We start from the raw sequence: 20,649 nt of genomic DNA, 5'->3' as shown, positions 1-20,649 counted from the left end.
CCCTTGATTAGATTTTCCAGGGTGAGAAATGAGAAAATAAATACATATAGTTGGATATACTAAATTATATTTTAGTGTATTTTTTTCCTTAATGCTTTGATTAAGCTGTTGCACTTTTAATGGGCCTGTTCTTTAAAAAAATAATCTAGTAATGTCATACAACGTTTAAGAATATTATCTTTTCTCTATGCCTCTGCTGATTATTGTGGCTTCTATGGTGCTCTAGATGGCAGTGTTTTCCTTCCAGCCGCTGGATTTATAAGAGGTTTATTAAAGAATCATTTCAATGATGTATGGGATCTGCCAGTCCCTATCCACATCCATGCAAAACTGAGTTATGTGACTCCTTCAATTTTTTTCAAACATGACTATTTCATGGAATAAGTATCAAATTAGGAATGTACAGGACGGGAATGTGGGCCAGTTGAAAAGGCACTCCAGCATTTAGTCATTTATCATCAGAGTAGGATGGCAGTTGTGTCTGTGTGTGTGTCTGTCAATGTGTGTGCTGTATGTATGTGTGATTGACTGATGTGATCTATAGTGTGTGTATGTGTGTTCAAAAACAACTCAATGCATTCAACTGTCTAACCGGCCAGTCTGCCCATCAGCTAAGGGCAGGGGACTTCTCCAAGTGTTGGTCTGCTAACTCCCAGGACCTTTAGCGCTGCTCAAGAACTCGGATAGAGTTTCTCTGTCGGAATGAGCCACTACAAACTTGACAAAAGAACAAAACAGTGATTGATAAGATGTCGAAACCCAAACCGGACTTGAACGGGGCGACCAGCTGGATCGACTCTCTCTCTCTCTCTCTCTCTCTCTCTCTCTCTCTCTCTCTCTCTCTCTCTGTCTCTGTCTCTGTCTCTGTCTATGTCTATGTCTGTTTCTCTCTCAGAGCTTTTGTGTAGCAACAACAGTCCAGTCTGACAGTGCTTGAGCTATGTGGGTACCCCTGAGTGTTTGAGGCGAGGTAGCCTTACAGATTATATTCATTGTAACCAATGTTTTTGTCTGTAAGTGTCAGACATGAAATCTTTGATTCAGACTTATGGCTATATTGTACTTCTTCACAACAACGTGGTCATTAATAAACGGAATTCTCGGTATTCAATGACGTACAACAGGGGGTATAATAAGGCGGTGATTCATATGCTTTTTGTGGGAATACATGCTTTTTCCTTGTTATTTCTTTGAATGTGAACGTTCGATCAATCATATCAAATCATCAGTTGCTTCGTCCATTCTGTTTATTTCTTTAAGGGCAATAATCAAGATCATTATAGCACCAGAACTTCAAAGTAAAATCAAGCCAAACGAACAATTCACATGGGGCTAATCGCGCGCAGAAAACTTCTCCACAACCCTGCATTGCTTCATTTTGAAGGTGCCCATGGTATATTGACAGGTTATTTCTGCATCAAAGACTGAGATATTGAGGTAATAAATACATAAAATAAAAAATAAAATAATTGTATAGTCCTACAGTATATTTGATTTAACTACATATAGCTTCAAATTTCTCTCTGATCCTTATTTTAATTAGCGAAGGAGGACATGGACAATGTGTTTGATTTGTTGTTTGTTAGTTTTTTTTCTAGTGTTTTCGCGCATGTTGATTGATATATTACTGAGACGTGTACGTTGGCCTCAGTCAAAGTGAAAAATCATTTCGTCTGTGGTTTTTTATTGGATACCTCTCAAAGCAGGCCCTTTTTAAGGCCCTGCCAGAGACATTTAGGTTAATCAGTGTGGGTTTAGAGACTGTTGGGGATAGTTATGCCTAGACTGGCCTAACCTCCTCACACAAGGAGAAGGAGGGAGGGAATGGCAAGAGCGAAGGGGGTAGGATGATGGTTAGGGGTATGATAAAGCGAGAGTGAAAAACTTTGGGAGAGTGAAAGTGAAAGAGTCAAAGAAAGGGAGAGAAAGAGATAGCCCCGTTATGCTGTCAGTCAGTGACAGATGGACGAAAAATCACACCGGGAAATGAGACATGCGGGCAGGATTACCAACATCCCGGTATTACCCGCGTACAGTAAGAGCGCCCATACTCTTAATGAAATGAAATAAACGAAAAAAGTACTTTTCTTTCCTCCTCTTTTGAATTCCATTTTCCTATTACGATGCGGAGAAGTGGGGTTTCAATCCACACACACACAACCCAAACCCCACAAGTGGAGGGATATATTCTGTTTCCTCCACCTAGAAATGGCTGACACACTGGAACCGCAGGACTCTTGAACAGTTAGGCTTGATGAGCTTCTCTTTGTGTATTTCGAGCTTGACCATCTGCAGAACCGACTCCTGGCATGGGCACTGTTGCCAAACGCCTCAGAGTTCCCCCAGGCGAGTCAGGTGGGCACTGCCAAGGTCGCTAGAGTTACAATTGAATCATTGATTTAGTGGCCTTCGTGGCTAGCCAGCCTTAGTGGCCAAGCCAGCCTTAGTGGCCTAGCCTGAATGATTAGTGGGGCTGGGTTGTGATGTAAATATTACCTTACACTAGCAGCGCTAAGCCCCGCTACACATCAGTAAACACCTTTTGTGTTGAGGATTAGTGACGGCTCGACCGTTCGTGAATTTTTTTTTTTTTTAAAGAGAGGAGAGAGTGAGTCCCGTGTCCCCTCCCCCCCACCCCAGAGTCCTTGGAGAGGATTTATCCCCTCTCTCTTTTCTTTCACTATCGCTTCAGTGAGGATCAGGAGCCACGTTGCTCATTTTCCAACTGCTGGGCACTTTGCTAGCTTTAATGACATGGCGTCATGCACTAAGCTGCTCCCTCATAGGCTCTTGGCTGTTAGGTGGCCTGTTACCAGGACTCTGATTGGACACTTTGCTGTTTCATGACCTATAAGGAGTCCCTTGGTAGGCTCTGTGTTGGTCTGCGACTTGCTAAAAGCCCTCTGATTGGTTGGTGTGTCGCTTATAAGTTACAGCTTGTATCCAGCAGCTGACTACGGCGCAGGATAGGGTGAAAATAAAGAGTCTTCTCGACATAGATAGAGCCAACAGATTAAGGTTTCCACAGGAAAAAAGATTTAAACTCACTGATCCAGTGTGCACCTTATAGCTTGATATCTTATTCTGTGAGGGTAAAAGACCGATTTAGTGTAACAAAATAAAATGAGGGTGTGGGGGGGGATCTGCAAACCCACCACACCATGTCTTTCTATCTTAATTCTAACTCAATTACACAACACAGACTTCTGTCTGCACTGGTGTCTACCTGAAAAGAAAGCTATGAGGTGTTTGGGAGTTTGTGTGTGTGACACCGGGCGGGGAGCGCTGTGTTATCAGGTCTGCAATACGATCTAACCGACAGCGGCGGCTGTGTTGTCGTAATTTGAACCCCCCTCCCCTTTTTTTTTTAGGCACAAAAAGCAATTCTTTCAAGGGTTCCTTGATACGCTGACCCAATCCCACCCCCACCTGGAAAGAGAAAGCGAGGGCAAAGAATGGAGAGACAAGTGATTTTGTCATGTCTTTTGTCATGTCAGCTGTATAACTGTAAAGCACTGGGGGAAGTTGTTTTTATAGAGAAGTCACACTTATACGTTTACAAGGATGACAGGGATTTTTTTAAGTTATCAATTCACAAAGTAGGTGCTGTCGGTCTACAGTCCTTTACTGAAAGCATGCAGCCCTTGCCAGAACACTGTCAATCATACAGAGTTCTGCTAGGTGCTTGTCCTGCTGGCATAGGTTGGCGTTGTCCATACAGGACATAGGGGGCAGTAGCATGCCAGACATGAGCCTGCAAATCTTTCAGTCTCTCCACTCCACTTTACCACCACACCCACCCACCCACCCACCCCCGAAGGTGATGCAATGCCTAAACCTTGATTTTGGTTGCTTGTTTGGGAACGCCTTAAAAAGCAGGGGGTTCTGGGCTCGTATAGGGTGCCCCATGTTGGTAGAGACACAAGAGAGAGACACGTCCTTCCATCATCAATCTGTAGCCAGCGTGGGAGGGTCCTCGTTTTTGATGGATCCAATTCCTCCTTTCATCATCCCCCGTCTTCTACTGAGGTACCAGATAGCGCAGACAGCGTTGGGAAGTGCATGTTAAAACACCCAACACACGAACCATTGGGTATTATGAAACTAATCGAATACTGATAAAAAATATTTGGTGCACACAAACTGTTAGGTACTGAAAGTCCATGGTAGGCATTGCATTGCTGGTAAAACTCTTTGATGGATGATCTGCCTCCTAAATGTCAACCTGCTGGATGAAAAAGATGCTCAAGAATGGAGTACAACAGAGAGAGAGATGTTTTTCAAGTCAGCAACAGTGAGAAATACTCAGGAAAGGAAAACAATCTCGGTGATAGCGATTAAATAATAAAATGATCACTCAAAGAATAAGCTCATGAATACCAACTTAACTTTTTAATGTTTTAAGTAGACTCGTATTTGAGTGTAGGCAGAGAATCTTCATGATGTCAGGCTGAGTCTTATGCAGCTTCCCCCAGCCTTTATAACCTTTTGTCAAACAGGATGAGAAGGCTGGAGGTAAGAGGACAAGACTCTAATATGATCACTCCATGCATAACATACACCCCTTCGTGCACCTTCCCCCCCCCCCCCCCCCCCCCATAATCCTCAGGTGTGAAAATAGCACTTTATTTGTTATTTTTTGCTTCGTCCATCCAGAAATTGTATTTTCGCTGTGAAAAAAACAAAACAAAAAAACCCAGACAGAATAAATCTTTGACTCAACTGTGTTTCTTTTCTTCTGGCAGATCAATCGAGCTCCGAGTTTTGGGACTGATCAGAAGATTGATTACGATGTGAAGAAAGGAGTTCTGCTCAATGCTCTGAAACTGCTTAATATCAGGTAAGGGTTCGGTACGGTCTATGCTCTAGACGGCACTTCTCTGGTATTATCCCGCACCGCTCCTCAAGAGACTCATTAGAGTTTGCGCAAAAGGAATCGGACAAAAAGCACACAATGAACTTTCTTAACACAAGCCAGAGCTTTTGAATGATTTAGATTTTATTGATCAGCTTTTGTTCCCCCCGCCTCCACACACACACACTTAACAGAAACTTTTAATTATTTTATGTCTGCAGTATTTTGGCCCCTTGTTATCGTTTCAGAATGATGTGTCACAGAAGATATTGAGTTTGTTTACCAGACGGGGTTTATGAACAATAACAAGCTTGCCTGCCCTTGTTAATGTGTTGGTCTATGCACTGCTGGGTTGCAGTTAGGAGAGAAGTCAGTTGCAAAGCTTCTGTTTTTTCTTATTTTTTTCTTTTGTGTTTACGTGTCAGCGTGTGTGAGCTTACCATTTATGTAGTTTGTGGTACAGCTTCGGTGTGCTGTTCGTGGCCATTTGTTTGTGTATACAGTGTGCGTTCATGTTTGCTTGAGTGTATGTGTGCATGTGTGTGTGTGTGTGTGTTCAATCTGGCTGCGACCACACTGTCCCCAGACTACTGCAGTAAGTCTTCACTGATTGATCATCTTAAACCTAACCTCTGTCTCTGCTCTATCTGCTCTCTGTTTGCATGTCCTTTCACTACAGCTAAATATAGTCTCCACACACTGCATTATATTTGAACTACAAACTAACACACACATTCACTCACACACACACATATATACATACACACATTCATTTACACACGCACACAGTGTACACATACTTCTGTAGATCTGTTTGGAAAGCTTTGTGCGCTGTGATCCACTAAAATCGAATTGCTGTTGCAGACCCACAACACAAATCCCTTATCAGAATGATTTGTTTCATGACTAATGTTTGTTGTGTTTCCAGAGATTAAAAAGGAAGATTTGATTATTTCCTGACTAAATAAATCAGAGCATGAAAGGCAGGCAGAAAAAATTATAAAAAATCACCAGCGAAAAACAACTGATGTTCACAGTGTTCTTGTTCCCTTATATAGCATTGCATTGGTCTTCCCCGAGGAGAAGGCTTGGTGGTGGGGTGTATTTTGCTGGGTGGGCTCTTTCTGGGAAGGTGGTTAAAACACAACCCTGTATTGCTGGGCCCAAAGGAGGGGTAGAGGAGGTCAGGGAAATCCAGGACACAGAGAAACTGTGTGTGCCCAGAGCCCAGTATCAAATTTTAAGGGCCAGTGCGTTGAAATTAATAGCTCCACAAACCGTACAGTGCATACCCACCTCTCTTGTAGCTCACAACCAGTTTAGCAGGAATCACCATCCATCTTGCTGTTGGAAATTTGTGATTGATGGAAGTTTTTTTGACACGTTGCTGTCATCCTCCAGAGCCAGCGACAAGAAGCGTAACTTGGCCCAGCAGAAGGCAGAGGCCCAGAGACGCCTCTACGGCAAGGGCTCCATGAAGAAGCTGTCTGCCGCCTCCTCCGACTGGGAGAAACAGCGGCACACGCTGGAAAGGAGGAAAGAGGAACTGGTAGGACTAGCTTGTCAAACCAAGACTACGCCCACTGCGTCCTGCTCGTATCAGAAGTCGAAAAGTTTCGTTTTTGACAGTGTGTAATGTTTAATTGCCAGCCCTTTGAAGAACGTGGGTCGACAGTTGCCTGTGTGTGTGTGTGGGGGGGGAAAGTGACGGCTTCAAGTAGGTACTGTAGCACCTTGATTAGTCTTTTGATCAACCTTTGTGCTAATCATCTGAGGAGAAGGTGAGGGGGCAGAGCCCGACACAGGGGCGGCTTTTTAAAAAGGGCACTCAGTCGGTTCCAAGAGCCTTTCGAGGCAACGCCATGGCTACCAGGGGGTGAGCGTGTACGAACACGGGCGAGCGTTTAGCATAGATCAGTGTCTGTAATTGGAGGGACCCCCTGCTGCTCTCTCGGCAAATTGACCAACTGACCTTTACACAATTATACCTTTTGATGTATTGAAAAAAGGGTGGGGAGTGGGGGTCTATATGAATTATGAATCGGCAGCCAATATTAACAAGCGGAGGGGATGGAGTCTTTTAGCGGTGCAACGGGTTCTTTTTGTGCTTCGCTGTCCTTTCCTGACTTCATGGCTCAGACCTTTCCTAACAGAAAAGTGTGTCCTTTCTCTCATTGTTAGTTGGATTTGAAGGGGCTGATGAATTTCGCCTGCTTTGCATAGGGCTCTTACTTTTGTTCTGCCTCTTCCACCCCCCCCCCCCCACTCTCTCTCGCTCTTTCTTTATCAGAAGGAGAGACTGTCCCAGGTCCGTAAGCAGATCTCGAGGGAGGAGCACGAGAAGCGACATCTGGGGAACTACAGGTAGCGAAGAGGGACTTAAGAGGCCGGCTCCCCCGCGGGCCCTGGAGACCAGCTCCGCTTACATTAACGGTCATTTGTGGAGCGCTTTGCTCTCAGGAGGATAAATAACATCGGAGAGTGGGTGGGGGAAAAAAAAGAATGCACATGTTTTTAAGAGAGAGATTGAGAGTGGGGAAGGAGAACGGAGTTGAGAGCGATGGAAAGGGAGAGAAAGAGAGAGAAATAGAGAACAGAAAAAGTGTGCTTGTGAGAGAGAGACGCATCGAGACTCCCAGGAGTAAACACCAACTCCACCGAACAACACAAAGGGAGCCACAATCTCACCTCCTCCTCCACTCCCTCTGCCTCCAACCGCTCTTTCAACTCCGTTAGTCTCTGATCATGGCCTGGGAAGGATGGAGGACGTCTGTTTATCATAGTGACCTGCCACTGAGAGCAGACGCCACCTCTTCAGTATGACTCACCCCCGTTGACATCTTTGATTCCACGCTTGTCTTTCGTTTATTGTTAATACCCTCGCTTAGTCACTTTCTACGATTTTCTTCGAAGCAAGATATTGACCTCTCTCTTTCTGTCTCTCTCTCACTCCTCTCACTTTATATCACAGACAGACAGGCAGGGACTTAGTCAGCCAAGTCTATTAGCCTGCCGGTCTATCAGCCAGCCCGTCTTTTGACCAGCGAGTCAATCAGCAGACATTGTCTGGGCAGGCTAATAAAGAACCCATGATTCAGACACCACCATCCGGATCTGATTAAGACACCATCGTTAGAAGAGTCCCTTAACGAACTTAGTCTACTATTAGATTAAATGCATGCAGATACCCAGGCCCGGCTTCAAAAGAAGACCCCAGCCTAGCCTGTCACTCAAGCTCATTTATCAAACATCTCTGAAGTCCTCGCCAATTTAAGTGGCATTGTGAAAGTGTGTGTGTGTGGACGTGTATACACAAAGGCAAACTACTGAAATAGGTCAAGTTTACAGCCAATGTAATTGTGAATTCTTATTAAAAAAAGAACAAGTCAAAAATACCGGAACATGAGCAACTCTTTTGCAAAAATATGTGGGTCACGCACAGATTATCTGACCGTATGCTCAAAAGAGGCCCAAGACACGAGTGATCAAATACGCAACGAAAACGGCTCTTTTAGGATTGACAGCTTTATCCGCACTGATCTTAACATTTACGTTTCCTTTATCCCCTGATTACAAGGGTGAAGGGGCTGTTGCAACTCTGAAGTCCAAATGATTCGTCCATACGTGCATTAGGCGGATTCTTGCCATCAAATCAAACGGCATATCTATTAACACCAAGTGCGGCCCCATTTATATAAATAGAAAGGTACTGGTTGACTTTGCCTCTGTGGTTGCTGTTTATTTTGATTAATGCGCTGTCACTGTTTTTGTTCGGCGGTAAGCCCAGAGTGCTGAGGTCATTTGGAGATGTATTGGAGAGATAAAGAGTGAAGGTTTATATGTTTCTTACTCCCTTAGGTCCTAAGATAAACAGTTCGGCTGTTAGTTTAGTCTTGGGGTGCAGAATCATGTGGGATGTGTGAACTAGCACATTAGCCAGCTTGAAATGAATGGAAGAGGATGTGTCAACAAAAGGCCTGGCATGTAAGACATGCAGGGTTCGGTACAGTGTGTGTGGAAAGACCGATGGGGGATTTTGGGCCCTAAAGGACGGTGAACAATATATATATATTTTTTTATATGTATATATTAATTTTATTATATGTCCAGCATAATCCTTCTTTTCCCTCTTTCTCTAATTTTCCCTTCCACCATCCTTCTCTCTCCCTCCTTCTGCTCATAACCTACCTTCCCCATCTTGTCACTCTACATGCTGATCGCTCTTTCCCTCCATCTCTCTCCTTTTTTGTTTTCCTTCCCCGACTATTCCATCCCTCTATCTTTCTATCTCTTTTACCCTGTTCTCTCTACTTCTCTCTCTCACCCTGTCTCTCTCTCTCTGTCTCTCTCCACAGACGTATTTACCCCCCAGATGACAAGCTGCTGTTGGAGAAGTATGAAAGCCTGCTCTCAGCTGCCTTTCAGACCTTCCTTGCTGGCCGAGCAGCCTCACTTCAAAAGGAAATGAATAATCCTCTGAAACGAATGAAGGCATGTACCTGAGACTCGGCTTGCTTCGGTGTTCAGCTGCACACACACACGCACACATACACACACACACTCCCTCTCTCCTTCTCCTATTTAGATTGTCTCCTCAACCGGAGAGAGCAAGTGTTGCAGTGGTCTCGTCCTCTTTGTCACCATGTCCTTGCATCCACAAGCCTCCCGGAAAGCATTCATCGGGCCGTCGAAACGTGCTAAAAGCAGATTGAATCTGTACGACCTCTTTTTGTATCCCATTTGTTTGCCCGCTTAGGCCTCGCCTTGTAGCCTTGTTTCTCCTCTCACAGTTAGTTGTTCTTTGAATTTATTCTTGAATTCTCCCAGTGTTGATTTGAAGAGGCTCCTTCAAGGATGACGGTTGAAGTGAGCCCTGCATTTGAATGTGCCCGCAGACCGCAGATACATTTTTCATGGCGCACATACAGTAGTTTTGAAGGTGCGAAGCGTTTGTTTGGATGGAGAGAAGGCCATTGTTTGGCCGCAAATCGGTGGGGCTATTTCGGTGCCGGGGGAGAAACCTGCGTATTGTGAAGAGTTTCATTCCGGGGTAGTTTCAGATGAAGCACTCGCCAGGCTTCCTTTTTCTTCTTCGTTTTTTGTAGTGTGCCTTGCTATACATTGCCGCAGGAGAGAGAGAGCTAAGGCTGGACAGGAGGGAGGAAAGAAGGGAGGCGGCAGAATGGCTAACTTGAGGGCAGGTGAGAATGCAAGATGAGAGGGAGATGGGAAAGGTCAGTGAGTCAAAGTTAAACAAGTTTGCAGGGTATTAAGTTAGAGGAAGAGAGAGTCGAATTGTTGAGGAGGAGAAGGGAGGAGTGGGGGAGATTAGGGAGTGAGCTGTTCAAAGACTAGTAGCTGAGGTATGGAGAGAGATAAAGAGAAAGAGAGAGAGGAAGGAGTGGGGAGGGAAGGAATGGGAATAAAGACAGAGAGAAGGATGGAGCGAGTGAGAGGGGAGAGGAGGGAGGGAGAGCGAGCGAGCGAGAGGGATTTACGAGGATGTGCCATATGTACATGTGGCTCTGGGTCTATCCCAGGACAAGCCCCCCGCAGAGGAGCTGGCTGGTCACTCCTGGGCCTGACCAATGCCAGGCCTGCTTTGGCCCCTGACCTGCTCCCGAGCAGTACCCACCACACATACACACACATACGCACAAACCAAACGCCACATTTACATACACACAAGCAAAAAATGACCTTTTTAGTCATCCAAAGCTGCTTGATTGCGGATATGAAAGAAACAATCAGGCTTAATCTATATTTCAGCAACAATGAGAGTGTGCTGTGCACAGTAACAAAGAGGCCTCTTCCTTGTCTTCAGACTGGGCCAGAAAGGACAGGAGGTTCAGTGTATTCACTGTGGTCACACAGGTTCACAAATTCTCTATCTGTACCGAGCCAGCGAAAGAGCCACCCTGCGTTCTGCCAGGATATTTCTGTCTCTTTAGTATAAGACCACAAATTAATTTTCTAAAGTGGAAATATCCAAGTGAATTATAAATTAGTCGATTCAGATTTTCTTTTTATATATATATTTAGTTCTACAGACTCAATGTGTAAAACAAAGTAGCGCTGATTAATATTTCTCATTATTTGAAAGTATAAGTCAGTACCCATGATAGTTGCACCACAGTGTTTTTGGTACCACCACAAGACCTGTCTTATATCTACACAAATGACTTACATAGCAGTAAAACTGTTGGTAACAACAGTAACTGTTAACTGTTAACGGTAACTTGGTTACGTGGTGTTACTGTTTAGCTGTGTGGGTTATTACACTTTGAAACACAGCATTACCCATTTTTGAGTGTAACCACTGCCAAAGATTACGAGATTCATGTACTGGTGATCCTAAAAGAAATATCCGTCAGTGTGATTTGAAGCGTCCGGTCCGCCGTGTGCCTTGTGTGTGCAGGAGGAGGACATATTGGATCTCCTGGAGCAGTGTGAGCTGGACGATGAGAAGCTGACGGGCAAATCCTCCAGGCAAAGAGGCCCCAAGGTGAGAGACGAGAGAGAGAAAAGAAGGGAGCAATGAAGGAGAGGAGGAAAGGAGGGGGGGGGGGATTTGCCTTCAGGGAATATAGAGGAGACGGAGGAAGAATGTCAGAGGAAGAGAAAGGACAGACAGAGAGAGAGGGACGGAGAGAGGGGAAGACGCCTCAAGGTAGCACAGCTCATAGAACACAATTCAGAGAAAGAGAAGCAAAGAACAGAAATAGTGAGTGTGAAAGAGGCACTAAGGTAAAAGTCCTATCCCCATAGGAGCTACCTGTCAACTCCCCCTTCCCCCCCTCTCTCTCTTTCCCTCTCTCTCTCCCTCTGTCTCTTTCTTTCAGTCCATTTCCCCACACCACACCTCCCCCCCGATCCTCAACAGCACATTACTCTCTATTGCCTAACCCCCCCTCAATCTCCTCCTCCCATCTTTATCTCTGTCTCTCACATCTAAGTCCATCCCTCAGTCCCCTTGATTGGGTCAAACACACTCCTCAGGTGAAAAACACAGTGGTCGGGTGCAGACTGGCATGTCTTTGTCTTATTGGAGACATTTGTCGTTCCAACACAAATGTATTAGTCCACCTTCATTTTTGCTCACTGCAAACTGCTGCGGGTTCGTCCTGTGATGGATGGACAGTCTCTGGGGTGTGTTCACAGGGGACGGAAGGGGAGGAGGAGGGAACGAGACTGTGTGGGAATGCCGGGTGTTCATAGTTTAAGGAGTACTGCTTAATAAGACGATGAGGGTCAAGTTGAGACCAAAAGAAAAGAGACGTTTTCTCCTCTCTCTGTTTAATACAGACAGCTTTTCTATTCCCACCTGTTGTCTCCCGGTCACAATAACTGGATCTCCCTAGCCGTCACTTTCTCTGTCTCTCTTTCTCTCAAACACATACACTACTCTTAGCCTCCTGCTGTCCAAGTTGATGATTGTGTATAAGCGCTATGCCTATGATCACATACTACACATACATTTTACAAAGCAGGGCTAAATTAGCTGATGTATAACATACGCCAATGCTTTATTAATGCTAACAATGTGGTCTTTCCGGTGTGTGAAAAAGACATTCAATTTAATTAACTTTTTTTTCTGTTTGGGTTGTTGGGGAGGGGGGGGGGGAGTTATGAATTATAAATTTGTGCTACAAAGGCCAAAGAGAAGGATGGACTGGCCGTTTGGATTGAATTAACATGTCTCTACCGTGGTTTTAATCAAAGCACCAGAGTCAACACACTGCTCATCTGCTGAGCACACATTCACATACCTAAAATAAGCGTGTGCGCACACACACACACACACACACACACACCCTCTATGTCACCTCTGCTTCTCGAAGTGACAGATGGTAATTGGCCGAGGTTGAAAGGTGGATCTGTGGGTGCTGACATCATCTCCCCTTTGTCTCTCTGTGTGTGTGCGCGCGCTCGTGTGTCTCTTCCTATCTGTGTCTGTCTCCCTTTGTGCGTTTCATGTGAGCGTTTGCTCTTCCCCAGCCCCTCTCCTCCATGCCCGAGAGCGCCCTGACACCCAGGAAACAGCACGGCGGAGGAGACAGCGACAGCAACTCCAGCGCCAACAACAACAGCTCCTCTGGCTCCGAAGACGAGGAAGAGAGGGAGGAGAGGAGAGAAGGGGAGAAGAGGGAGAAGAGGGTTTTGTACGACCTGGGAGAGAACAAGGATAAATCATCGTCAGAGCGCTCGGGTAAGGCTCCACGTAAATGAGGAGGAGGAACGTCTGGGAAACTCTTTACTACCAATCAGGCTCGCCTTGCTTTCTAGAAGGATGGCGCAATGGTCCCAGAGCCTTCTTCGGTTTCGCCCCCAGGCCTCACACCGGGGAGAAGGTTACTGTCTGTCCCTCTAAGTTGATGTCTTCCAGATGACTACGAGCTTCGGTTTTAATTACTAAAATAATCTTGTCGCACATACGTGACCATGCGGGCATGGTGTGTGTGCTAGCATATTTAGGATGCACATCTTAGTAGATAAACATCAGAATCAGAATCAGAATGGGTTTTATTTGCCATGAAAGTTTGCACAGACAAGGAATTGCTTTGGCAGGAAGGTGCAAACATTAAACATATAGGAATCTAAACATTTTATATGAGGACTAACTATACTAAGGGTACATAAGATTAGAATTAGATTAATATAAACTGTACAATAAAATATTAAATAAAATATAAGTTGCTGTAATTTACAATATAAAAATACAAGAAATACAAATATTACAAAAAATACAAATGGTACAAGATTGTATTGTGCAGTGCAAAAAGCAGTGTGTTTTAAGGGCATTGAGTCATGAAGTCAGTGTGAACCCTTGGCCTTGTTGAAGAGGCCAACAGCGGAAGGGAAGAAACTGTTTTTGTGGCCTGTGGTATTGGTCCTGATGGACCGCAGCCTTCTGCCGGAGGGGAGTGACTGAAACAGGGAGTGTCCAGGGTGGGAGGAGTCGGCCACAATCTTCCTCGCTCGCCTCAGGGTCCTCGAGGTGTGCAGGTCCTCGAGGGCAGGCAGATTTCAGCCAATAACCTTCTCAGCAGTGCGGCTGATACGCTGCAGCCTGCTCTTGTCCTTGGCAGTGGCAGCAGCATACCAGATGGTGATGGAGGAGGTGAGGATGGACTCAATGATGGCTGTGTAGAAGTGCACCATCATTGTCTTTGGCAGGTTGAATTTATTCAGCTGCTGTAGGAAGTACATCCACTGTTGTGCTTTCTTGGTGAGGGAGCTGATATTCAGTTCCCACTTGAGGTCCTGGGAGAGGATAGTGCCCAGGAAGTGGAAGGACTCCACAGTATTGACTGGGGAGTCACACAGGGTGATGGGGGTGAGTGGGGCTGTAGTCTTCCTGAAGTCCACAACCATACAACATGGACGTTGCCATGCTTGTTTGCACAAGCACATTCATTCTCAAACATACTTGCACACTCTTTTAGATACAGACCTGGGGCCCTATTTTAACGATCTGAAACGCGATCTGAAATGCAAGTATCGCTGTTGCTACTATACCGGCGGGATAAATGACTTTGCGCCTGGCGCAAATCTAAAATGGGTTGGTCTTAAGTAGCTACATTACTAATGGGTGTGGTTTGGGCATAACGTGCAATAAACCAATCAGAGCGTCATCGCACATTCCCTTTAAGAGCAGGCGCTTGTTCCATGGCGGATTGCTATTATAATGGAGGATTTGCCAGGCGCACGCCGGAGCGGTTCATAGCCGAGGAGACCGACGTTCTCGTCAGGGCCGTGAAAGATAGAGAAGTGACATTGTATGGGAAAGGCAGAGCAGTTTTCTCATTTCACTAAGTTGCCCACTCATGCGGCTCATTCAAATTCTTAGTCTTATTTTTATATATATTTTATTTTTTTAATTGTTATATTTTTTTATTGTTTAGTTCTTAGAAGTAGATTAACCATTATACCTTTTTACTTAACTTAATACCCATATATGTTTATTGTTTGCACCTTCCTGCCACAGTAAATTCTGTGTATGTGTAACATACATGGCGAATAAACCAAATTCTGATTCTGATTGGGATGGGAGAAGAAACCCACCCAAATTAGCTTCGCTTAAACAGGCGTGGGAGGAAATTGCCACAATTGTTACAAATAAAGTTCACATGCATCGAGATTTTTCATGAAAATCTTGAAAATCATTGAGATGAAAAAAATGTAACGTAGCTTCGCAGGAAGAAGACCCTGGCCTCGCCAGCTGTGCGCACGGACCAAGCATGCATCCTTAAAATAACATCTGAAAAACGCACCATTGACTTTAGACTACGTTTTTCCTGGTCTATGGGGGAATTGTTTTTCTGAAACTGCAAAATAGCACCAGGGAACGTTTGCGCCGGAACACACCTCCTTTTTTCGCTGAACCACCCCGGGAGCGCAAGGTAATTCCCTAATTTACCGACGTCGTTGACAAAGTCAATTGCGCTTGGTGCACGATATGGCCCATGGTGTCTTTTAATACACACACACACTTTCAAGATGCTCGTCTGTAAAGACCGGTTGCGTCAGACCAGGAGTCTGGGGCCCAGGCTAAATTACAGATGTAAATCAGACTGCGCATTTGTTTAGCCGATTAATATGCCTAACTGCCCCAAATCCATCTTTTTTAATTAGGGTCACAAAATGCTGAGGATGTTTCAATGGGGAGAAGTCTTCCGGTTTCTCAGTTCTCTGTAGCCTGAGCGTAAGATAGACACACAGAGGCCCTTCTGGGTTGATCAGTGTGTCCCTTTAATGAGCTTCCTCACGTCTTCCGAGCCCATAATCTGATAGGGGACTCAGAGTCCAGACTCCTGGAGAAAAAAAAGAAGAGAAAACTTCTTAAAGGAGAGAAGAAGAGAGGGGACAAGGGAAAGGAGGAGAGGAACGACTTGCGGCTTACCTTGAAAACTCCTTCAACAAATTTGGCCTGAAAAGGGCTTTTTTAATATTATTTTTTAAATAATAATTGTGGTAAAAAAAGAAAAAAAAAAGATTGATCTGCTCAGTGTTCCTCTCGGGTTTAGAAAGTCTCTCACCCTCCCGTTTCAATCCTGGAAACTCTATAGACCAAAAGAGCGGGCATTCTTCCAGTATGTGGCGCGCTTCTCTGGGTTGGGGACAAAAATTGATTTACGTGTCGCATTGTAGAGTGAGGAGTGACTTTTTTTGCTTGAACAAGAGGACTCTAGCATAAGAGTTTCCATTAGCTGCAGAGTGAAGGACAGAGCAGTGATTTGGCTGGATTCGAGGGGCCGCGCTGGAGTGACTTTGCCTCGGCGGCAGACTCCATAAGCGCCCATCTGGGGGCGGCCTAAACTAAGCCCCATAATACACTCCATTTGGCAACTTCCTCCCCCTCGGAAGGTTCAGCGCTGGAGTGGCATTGCATTTTCACACACACATTTTAGTGCACCGCAGAGTGGCTCAGTACAAACACATACGCAAACACACACACACACAACCTGGCTAGTGGGCAACCTGGAGGTGGTTTAATTTGTGGAGTCTTCTGGATGGTGTGTGTGTGTGCCTGCGTATGTGGATGAGCATGTCGATGTGCATTTCTGAGTATGTATGTGTACTGTATATGTGTGTTTGTGTGGTGCTGGAGCCAGAGGGCCTGTTCTCTAATCCATTCAGAGGAGAGAGCAAGCAAGCCCAGCTCCAGAAACACATGCTGCAGCCATTAATGAAAAAACACGTTCAAATAAGCCAGCACCACAGACAAGCTTGGACCTGGACTGGGCAGGCCTAATGCCACAGTTCATCTCCGCTGTCCCCAGACCAAGGCAGCAGCCAACCAATGATGAGGGGAGTAAAAAGGAAGGAGGCTGGGGGGAGGGCGATGGAGAGAGAACGAGAGAGCACGAGAGAGCGTGATAAGAGGACAGTGAGAAAGTTGATGAGGAAAAAGGGAGTTGAAGTTGCCAGTAGATCCTCTCTTCTGCCTAAGTTATTTAGGTCACCATTTAATTCCTTCACCCACTTTTTTTTCCAGGTCGGGTACACTGGAAGTCTCCAATGAAACCCCTCAAACCAGGTCCCTCCGCCTCCCCAACACTCTCTGGACCAATCAGACGCTCCATCTCCTGCCCACGTTCTATCTCCTCCCTCACGACCCAGTCGCCCACCAATGAGGCACGGATCTCCCTAGCCAAACACTCAGTTCCTTCGGCCACGCCCCTGGTGAGGCCAAACTCCGCCTACCTACGCTCTCATTCGCTCAGCCGCAGTGGCTCCGCCCACAGAGTGCCACACAGCAGCAGCCTGGGCACAATCCACTCTAACATGGTAAGAAAACACACACGCAGTACACACACACAAATGCTTCCCTTTCTACCTTAGCATTCATTTCCCATCTTTCCTTTTTAATGTTGACCTCTGTCTACATCCCAGAGATGGTATATGTGTCAAAAGCACGGAACTTCACTTAATTAAATCCACTTCTTCCCCCCTTGCTAGAGTTAGATGTATCTTTCTCTTCACTTAAAACCCTGTCTGGACAAAGGTTCAATAGCTCCTGTTGGCCGTTGTTTCGTTTACTCGCTATCGAGCCGGTGGACTTTTCTTTATTTATCACGGCCACTTGCGTCTGTCTCTGTCAGAGCCCGGTGCTCTCACACCCGTCAGGACAAAAGAAGGGACGCCGGCCTGCCTCACGGTCCCATTCGTCTTCATTCCTCTACCTTTTCTGTCCCCCACGTGTGTTTGTATGTCTGCTTGGTGTGTGTGTGCTTGGTGTGTGTGTGTACTTGGTGTGTGTGTGTAGAGCGAGCCCGTGCTGAACCTGAGGACTAAGGAGCAGGACACTGAGCTGACAAGGCAGAGTTTGGCTGCCCTCAACACAATGAGAATACGCTTCCCCGGGAAGACAGAGGAGGAGGCCGACGCCGTTCTGGACGAGGTGTGTGTGTGTGGCGTGTGTGCGTGTTATTGGGTTTGTAGAAGAGGAAGTGTGTTATCCCCAGAGCCGACGTGGAGATGGTTGTTGCTGACCATAACTAACCTCTCCACAATAGCCACCTGTCTGGCCTGACTCCTATTGTCTTTGAGACAACCCTAGTGACCATCGCGTGGGCTGTATCACGCCACGCCATATTCCCTACTGCACCTGCGTATTCATCATGGTCTCCTTCCCCTGGTGGGTAGCGGCGGTGTGTGTGTCAGGGTCGTAAGAGACAATTAGTGACACACCTGTCCTGTTAATCAGCCCTAATTAGGGGCACCATGGAAATGCAGATGAACGCACACACCTATAGCCCTTGTCAGTTCACTCAGGAGACGAGAAGTAATCTCGGAGAACTATCAACTTGTGCAATTTAAATTTTAGGGCGTGACTCATTGTTGTGCATTCGCGTCAAAGTTGTTGGTGGAACGCTGTAAATGGTAAATATTCACAGGGAAAGCAAAATTAATGTACAGTAGGAAAGATAAGAGGCCCTATTTCCCCAATAATATCTGTCTACATTTCACCCCACAGGATTTCTAGTTGTTAATATTCACACATCCTCAATTATGAAATCATAATGAATCATGCACTGCAACTGGAACATTTGTCTAGAAACTACGCATTATTGAATGTTGCTACTCTAGTAAACCATGTTGATCTAAGTATATATAAAGGAAACAAAAGTGAATCCAATAATAGTTGTTACGTTTTTCCCATTCTTGTGAAGTACAGCAACAATCTGAAACCGCGTTTCTAAACAGAGGCTCTATTCACCATATTCAAATTGTGAGTCCATAGGTCCGTGGAATACATTTCCTTTGAATCCATCTGTCTGTCTCTTTGAATAATTGAGACTGACGAGCCTCACAATTTAACATTTGTATTTATTCAGTATTTACAGACCTCACTCATTTCACATGCTCGCGGTAGGCATATTTGCATTTCTGTTCATTCTCCCTCTGTTGATTCTCCAAGGACAGAGGCAGGGCCTTCAAGTAGAGACTTTTATACACGAGTGGAGAGGTCTGCTTACTTATGTACCACTGTGGCCCTGTGTGATTCACTGTGTGTGCTTATACAGTGTACAATATGCAGGCTCCCCTGTGGGAACTGTCTTTGACAGGGATCTCTATAGCTGCAAGATAAGTGGATGTTGGGGAGGTAGGGTGTAAGTCAACAAAGCAACAACAGCAACAAAGCTCAAACAACTACGTAAATGAGCGTTGGAAATCAAAACATGGGAATTAAATAGCATGGAACCTTTCACGAAGATGGACCTATAGATGCCAATATAGTCAATGATTCATCATTGTGTTTGTCATGTCTACCGCGCACTATTAAACGCACCAAATAAAAAAGCAGAGCACTTTTTCCGACTGAAATAAAGTGTCAAGCTCAACTTGAGGTTTTGTACAGATTTTTTTTTTTACACCCCCTTAACCTGATCCTCGCATCCACAGCTGCGAAATAAAGAAATAAAAGAGAGCACTTCAGGTCAATTATATCCGTGTCTGAATGCAGAGTTGACAGATTGACAGATGGCCATAGAGTTCCATGAAGGTGCGGTGGCGGGGTCTATAGAACACGCTTTCTCCAGCCCCTGCTAAATGAAAAGGCCTATTGAGTTGCAGCGAGGCTTGTCCGTGGTTTTTTCTTGCAATCTCTCCTTCTCCGCCGCCATTGATTTAGTCTCACAGGCAAACCGAAGCAAACGCAGAAACCCTGATCGGTTTGAATACTAAAGTAACAATACCCCCAGGCTGTATACGATGATTGTGAGGAACGAGGGATGATGTATGAGAGTGAGAGAGAGAAAAAGGGGGGAGAGAGAGGGAGAGGCACAAAGGAGCAAGAAGAAGAGAGCTTGGCCATGTGTTGTGTGGTATACACGCTGGTCTAAAATACATTTAAAACATGTTTTGGGGCGATTTCTTTTCACTTTTGTTTGCTGTTAGAATTATTTTGAGTCATATTCAGGTAGGCCCATAGTAATATTGAGCAGAGAAGTTTATTTACAGTTACTTGATTTTGTACTCTGCCTTCTCCTGCTTAGATACTAGACAACTGGAAATACCACAAACCAAAGGTGGCCTCCTATTGGCTGGTAAAGTTGGACTCTACCAAACAAAGAAAGGTGAGTACAAATCGTAATAAAAATATTATATTGATCCAGGATCGTTGTAGGGCAGCATTTTGTGTATTAGAGGTATTGTTTTACGCAGATTCCCATCTGACAAGTCAGTAAAAAAAGATTGGGAGAAAAAAACTTTGATGTAATAAATCAAAACCATATTGTTTTGTTGGAGAAAGAGAGGGCACAGCCAGATGGAAAAATACATGAGGGTGTCAGGATGGATTTGATGTTCTAGTCAGATGTTAATGGTGTTTGTATATCAGTGTTTGTTAATTGTAGATTACAGGCTTGTGATAGATGTATGAAGGGTTTATGTTGCACTCTGCCTTCATATTACCATAGTGGGCTGCTGGGTAAAAGTCAAAGAAAATGTGCATGGCTGTGTGTCTGTCTGTGCCTGTGCCCCATGCTTGCCTATTAAAGCTGGCATGCCTGCCCAGACATCATCCTAGTCATAGACATCACTAATGAGATAGGAGGAATCAAAGACTCTGCAGCTAAGAACAACAGAGAAAAGATTGAGAGAGAGATGGGGGGAGAGGGGGGTCGGTGGAGGGAGGAAGGCAGGAGTCTTCAGAGCGCCCTGTAACTTCTGACGTCGGTTCTCCAGCAATACTGACGTTCTCGAGTAATTACCTTCTCTCCTCGGCTCCCCTTCGCCACGGCCCTTGCTCCGGTTTCCCGCCCTGCGTCTCGCTTGTACAAACGCCA

The 20,649-nt window shown here is 45.3% G+C and overlaps 1 protein-coding gene across 1 annotated transcript in view; it reads left to right on the top strand.

Annotated features, from left to right (window-relative positions):
• The window catches only part of ttll7 (tubulin tyrosine ligase-like family, member 7), a 47,683-nt gene that overhangs the window by 16,934 nt on the left and 10,100 nt on the right, over positions 1–20,649 (top strand). The window contains exons 9-17 of the mRNA XM_067229747.1: positions 4,746–4,840; positions 6,257–6,404; positions 7,146–7,219; positions 9,211–9,346; positions 11,274–11,360; positions 12,854–13,064; positions 16,854–17,146; positions 17,625–17,759; positions 19,858–19,938. Of these exons, the coding sequence (XP_067085848.1) occupies positions 4,746–4,840; positions 6,257–6,404; positions 7,146–7,219; positions 9,211–9,346; positions 11,274–11,360; positions 12,854–13,064; positions 16,854–17,146; positions 17,625–17,759; positions 19,858–19,938 (1,260 nt within the window). The remainder of the gene's footprint in view (positions 1–4,745; positions 4,841–6,256; positions 6,405–7,145; positions 7,220–9,210; positions 9,347–11,273; positions 11,361–12,853; positions 13,065–16,853; positions 17,147–17,624; positions 17,760–19,857; positions 19,939–20,649) is intronic.

Source organism: Osmerus mordax, chromosome 26 (assembly GCF_038355195.1).
Source record: "Osmerus mordax isolate fOsmMor3 chromosome 26, fOsmMor3.pri, whole genome shotgun sequence".
In the NCBI taxonomy this organism is placed as follows: Eukaryota; Metazoa; Chordata; class Actinopteri; order Osmeriformes; family Osmeridae; genus Osmerus; species Osmerus mordax.
Note: the sequence above shows the minus strand (reverse complement) of the source record. Positions and strands in the feature narration are given on the sequence as shown.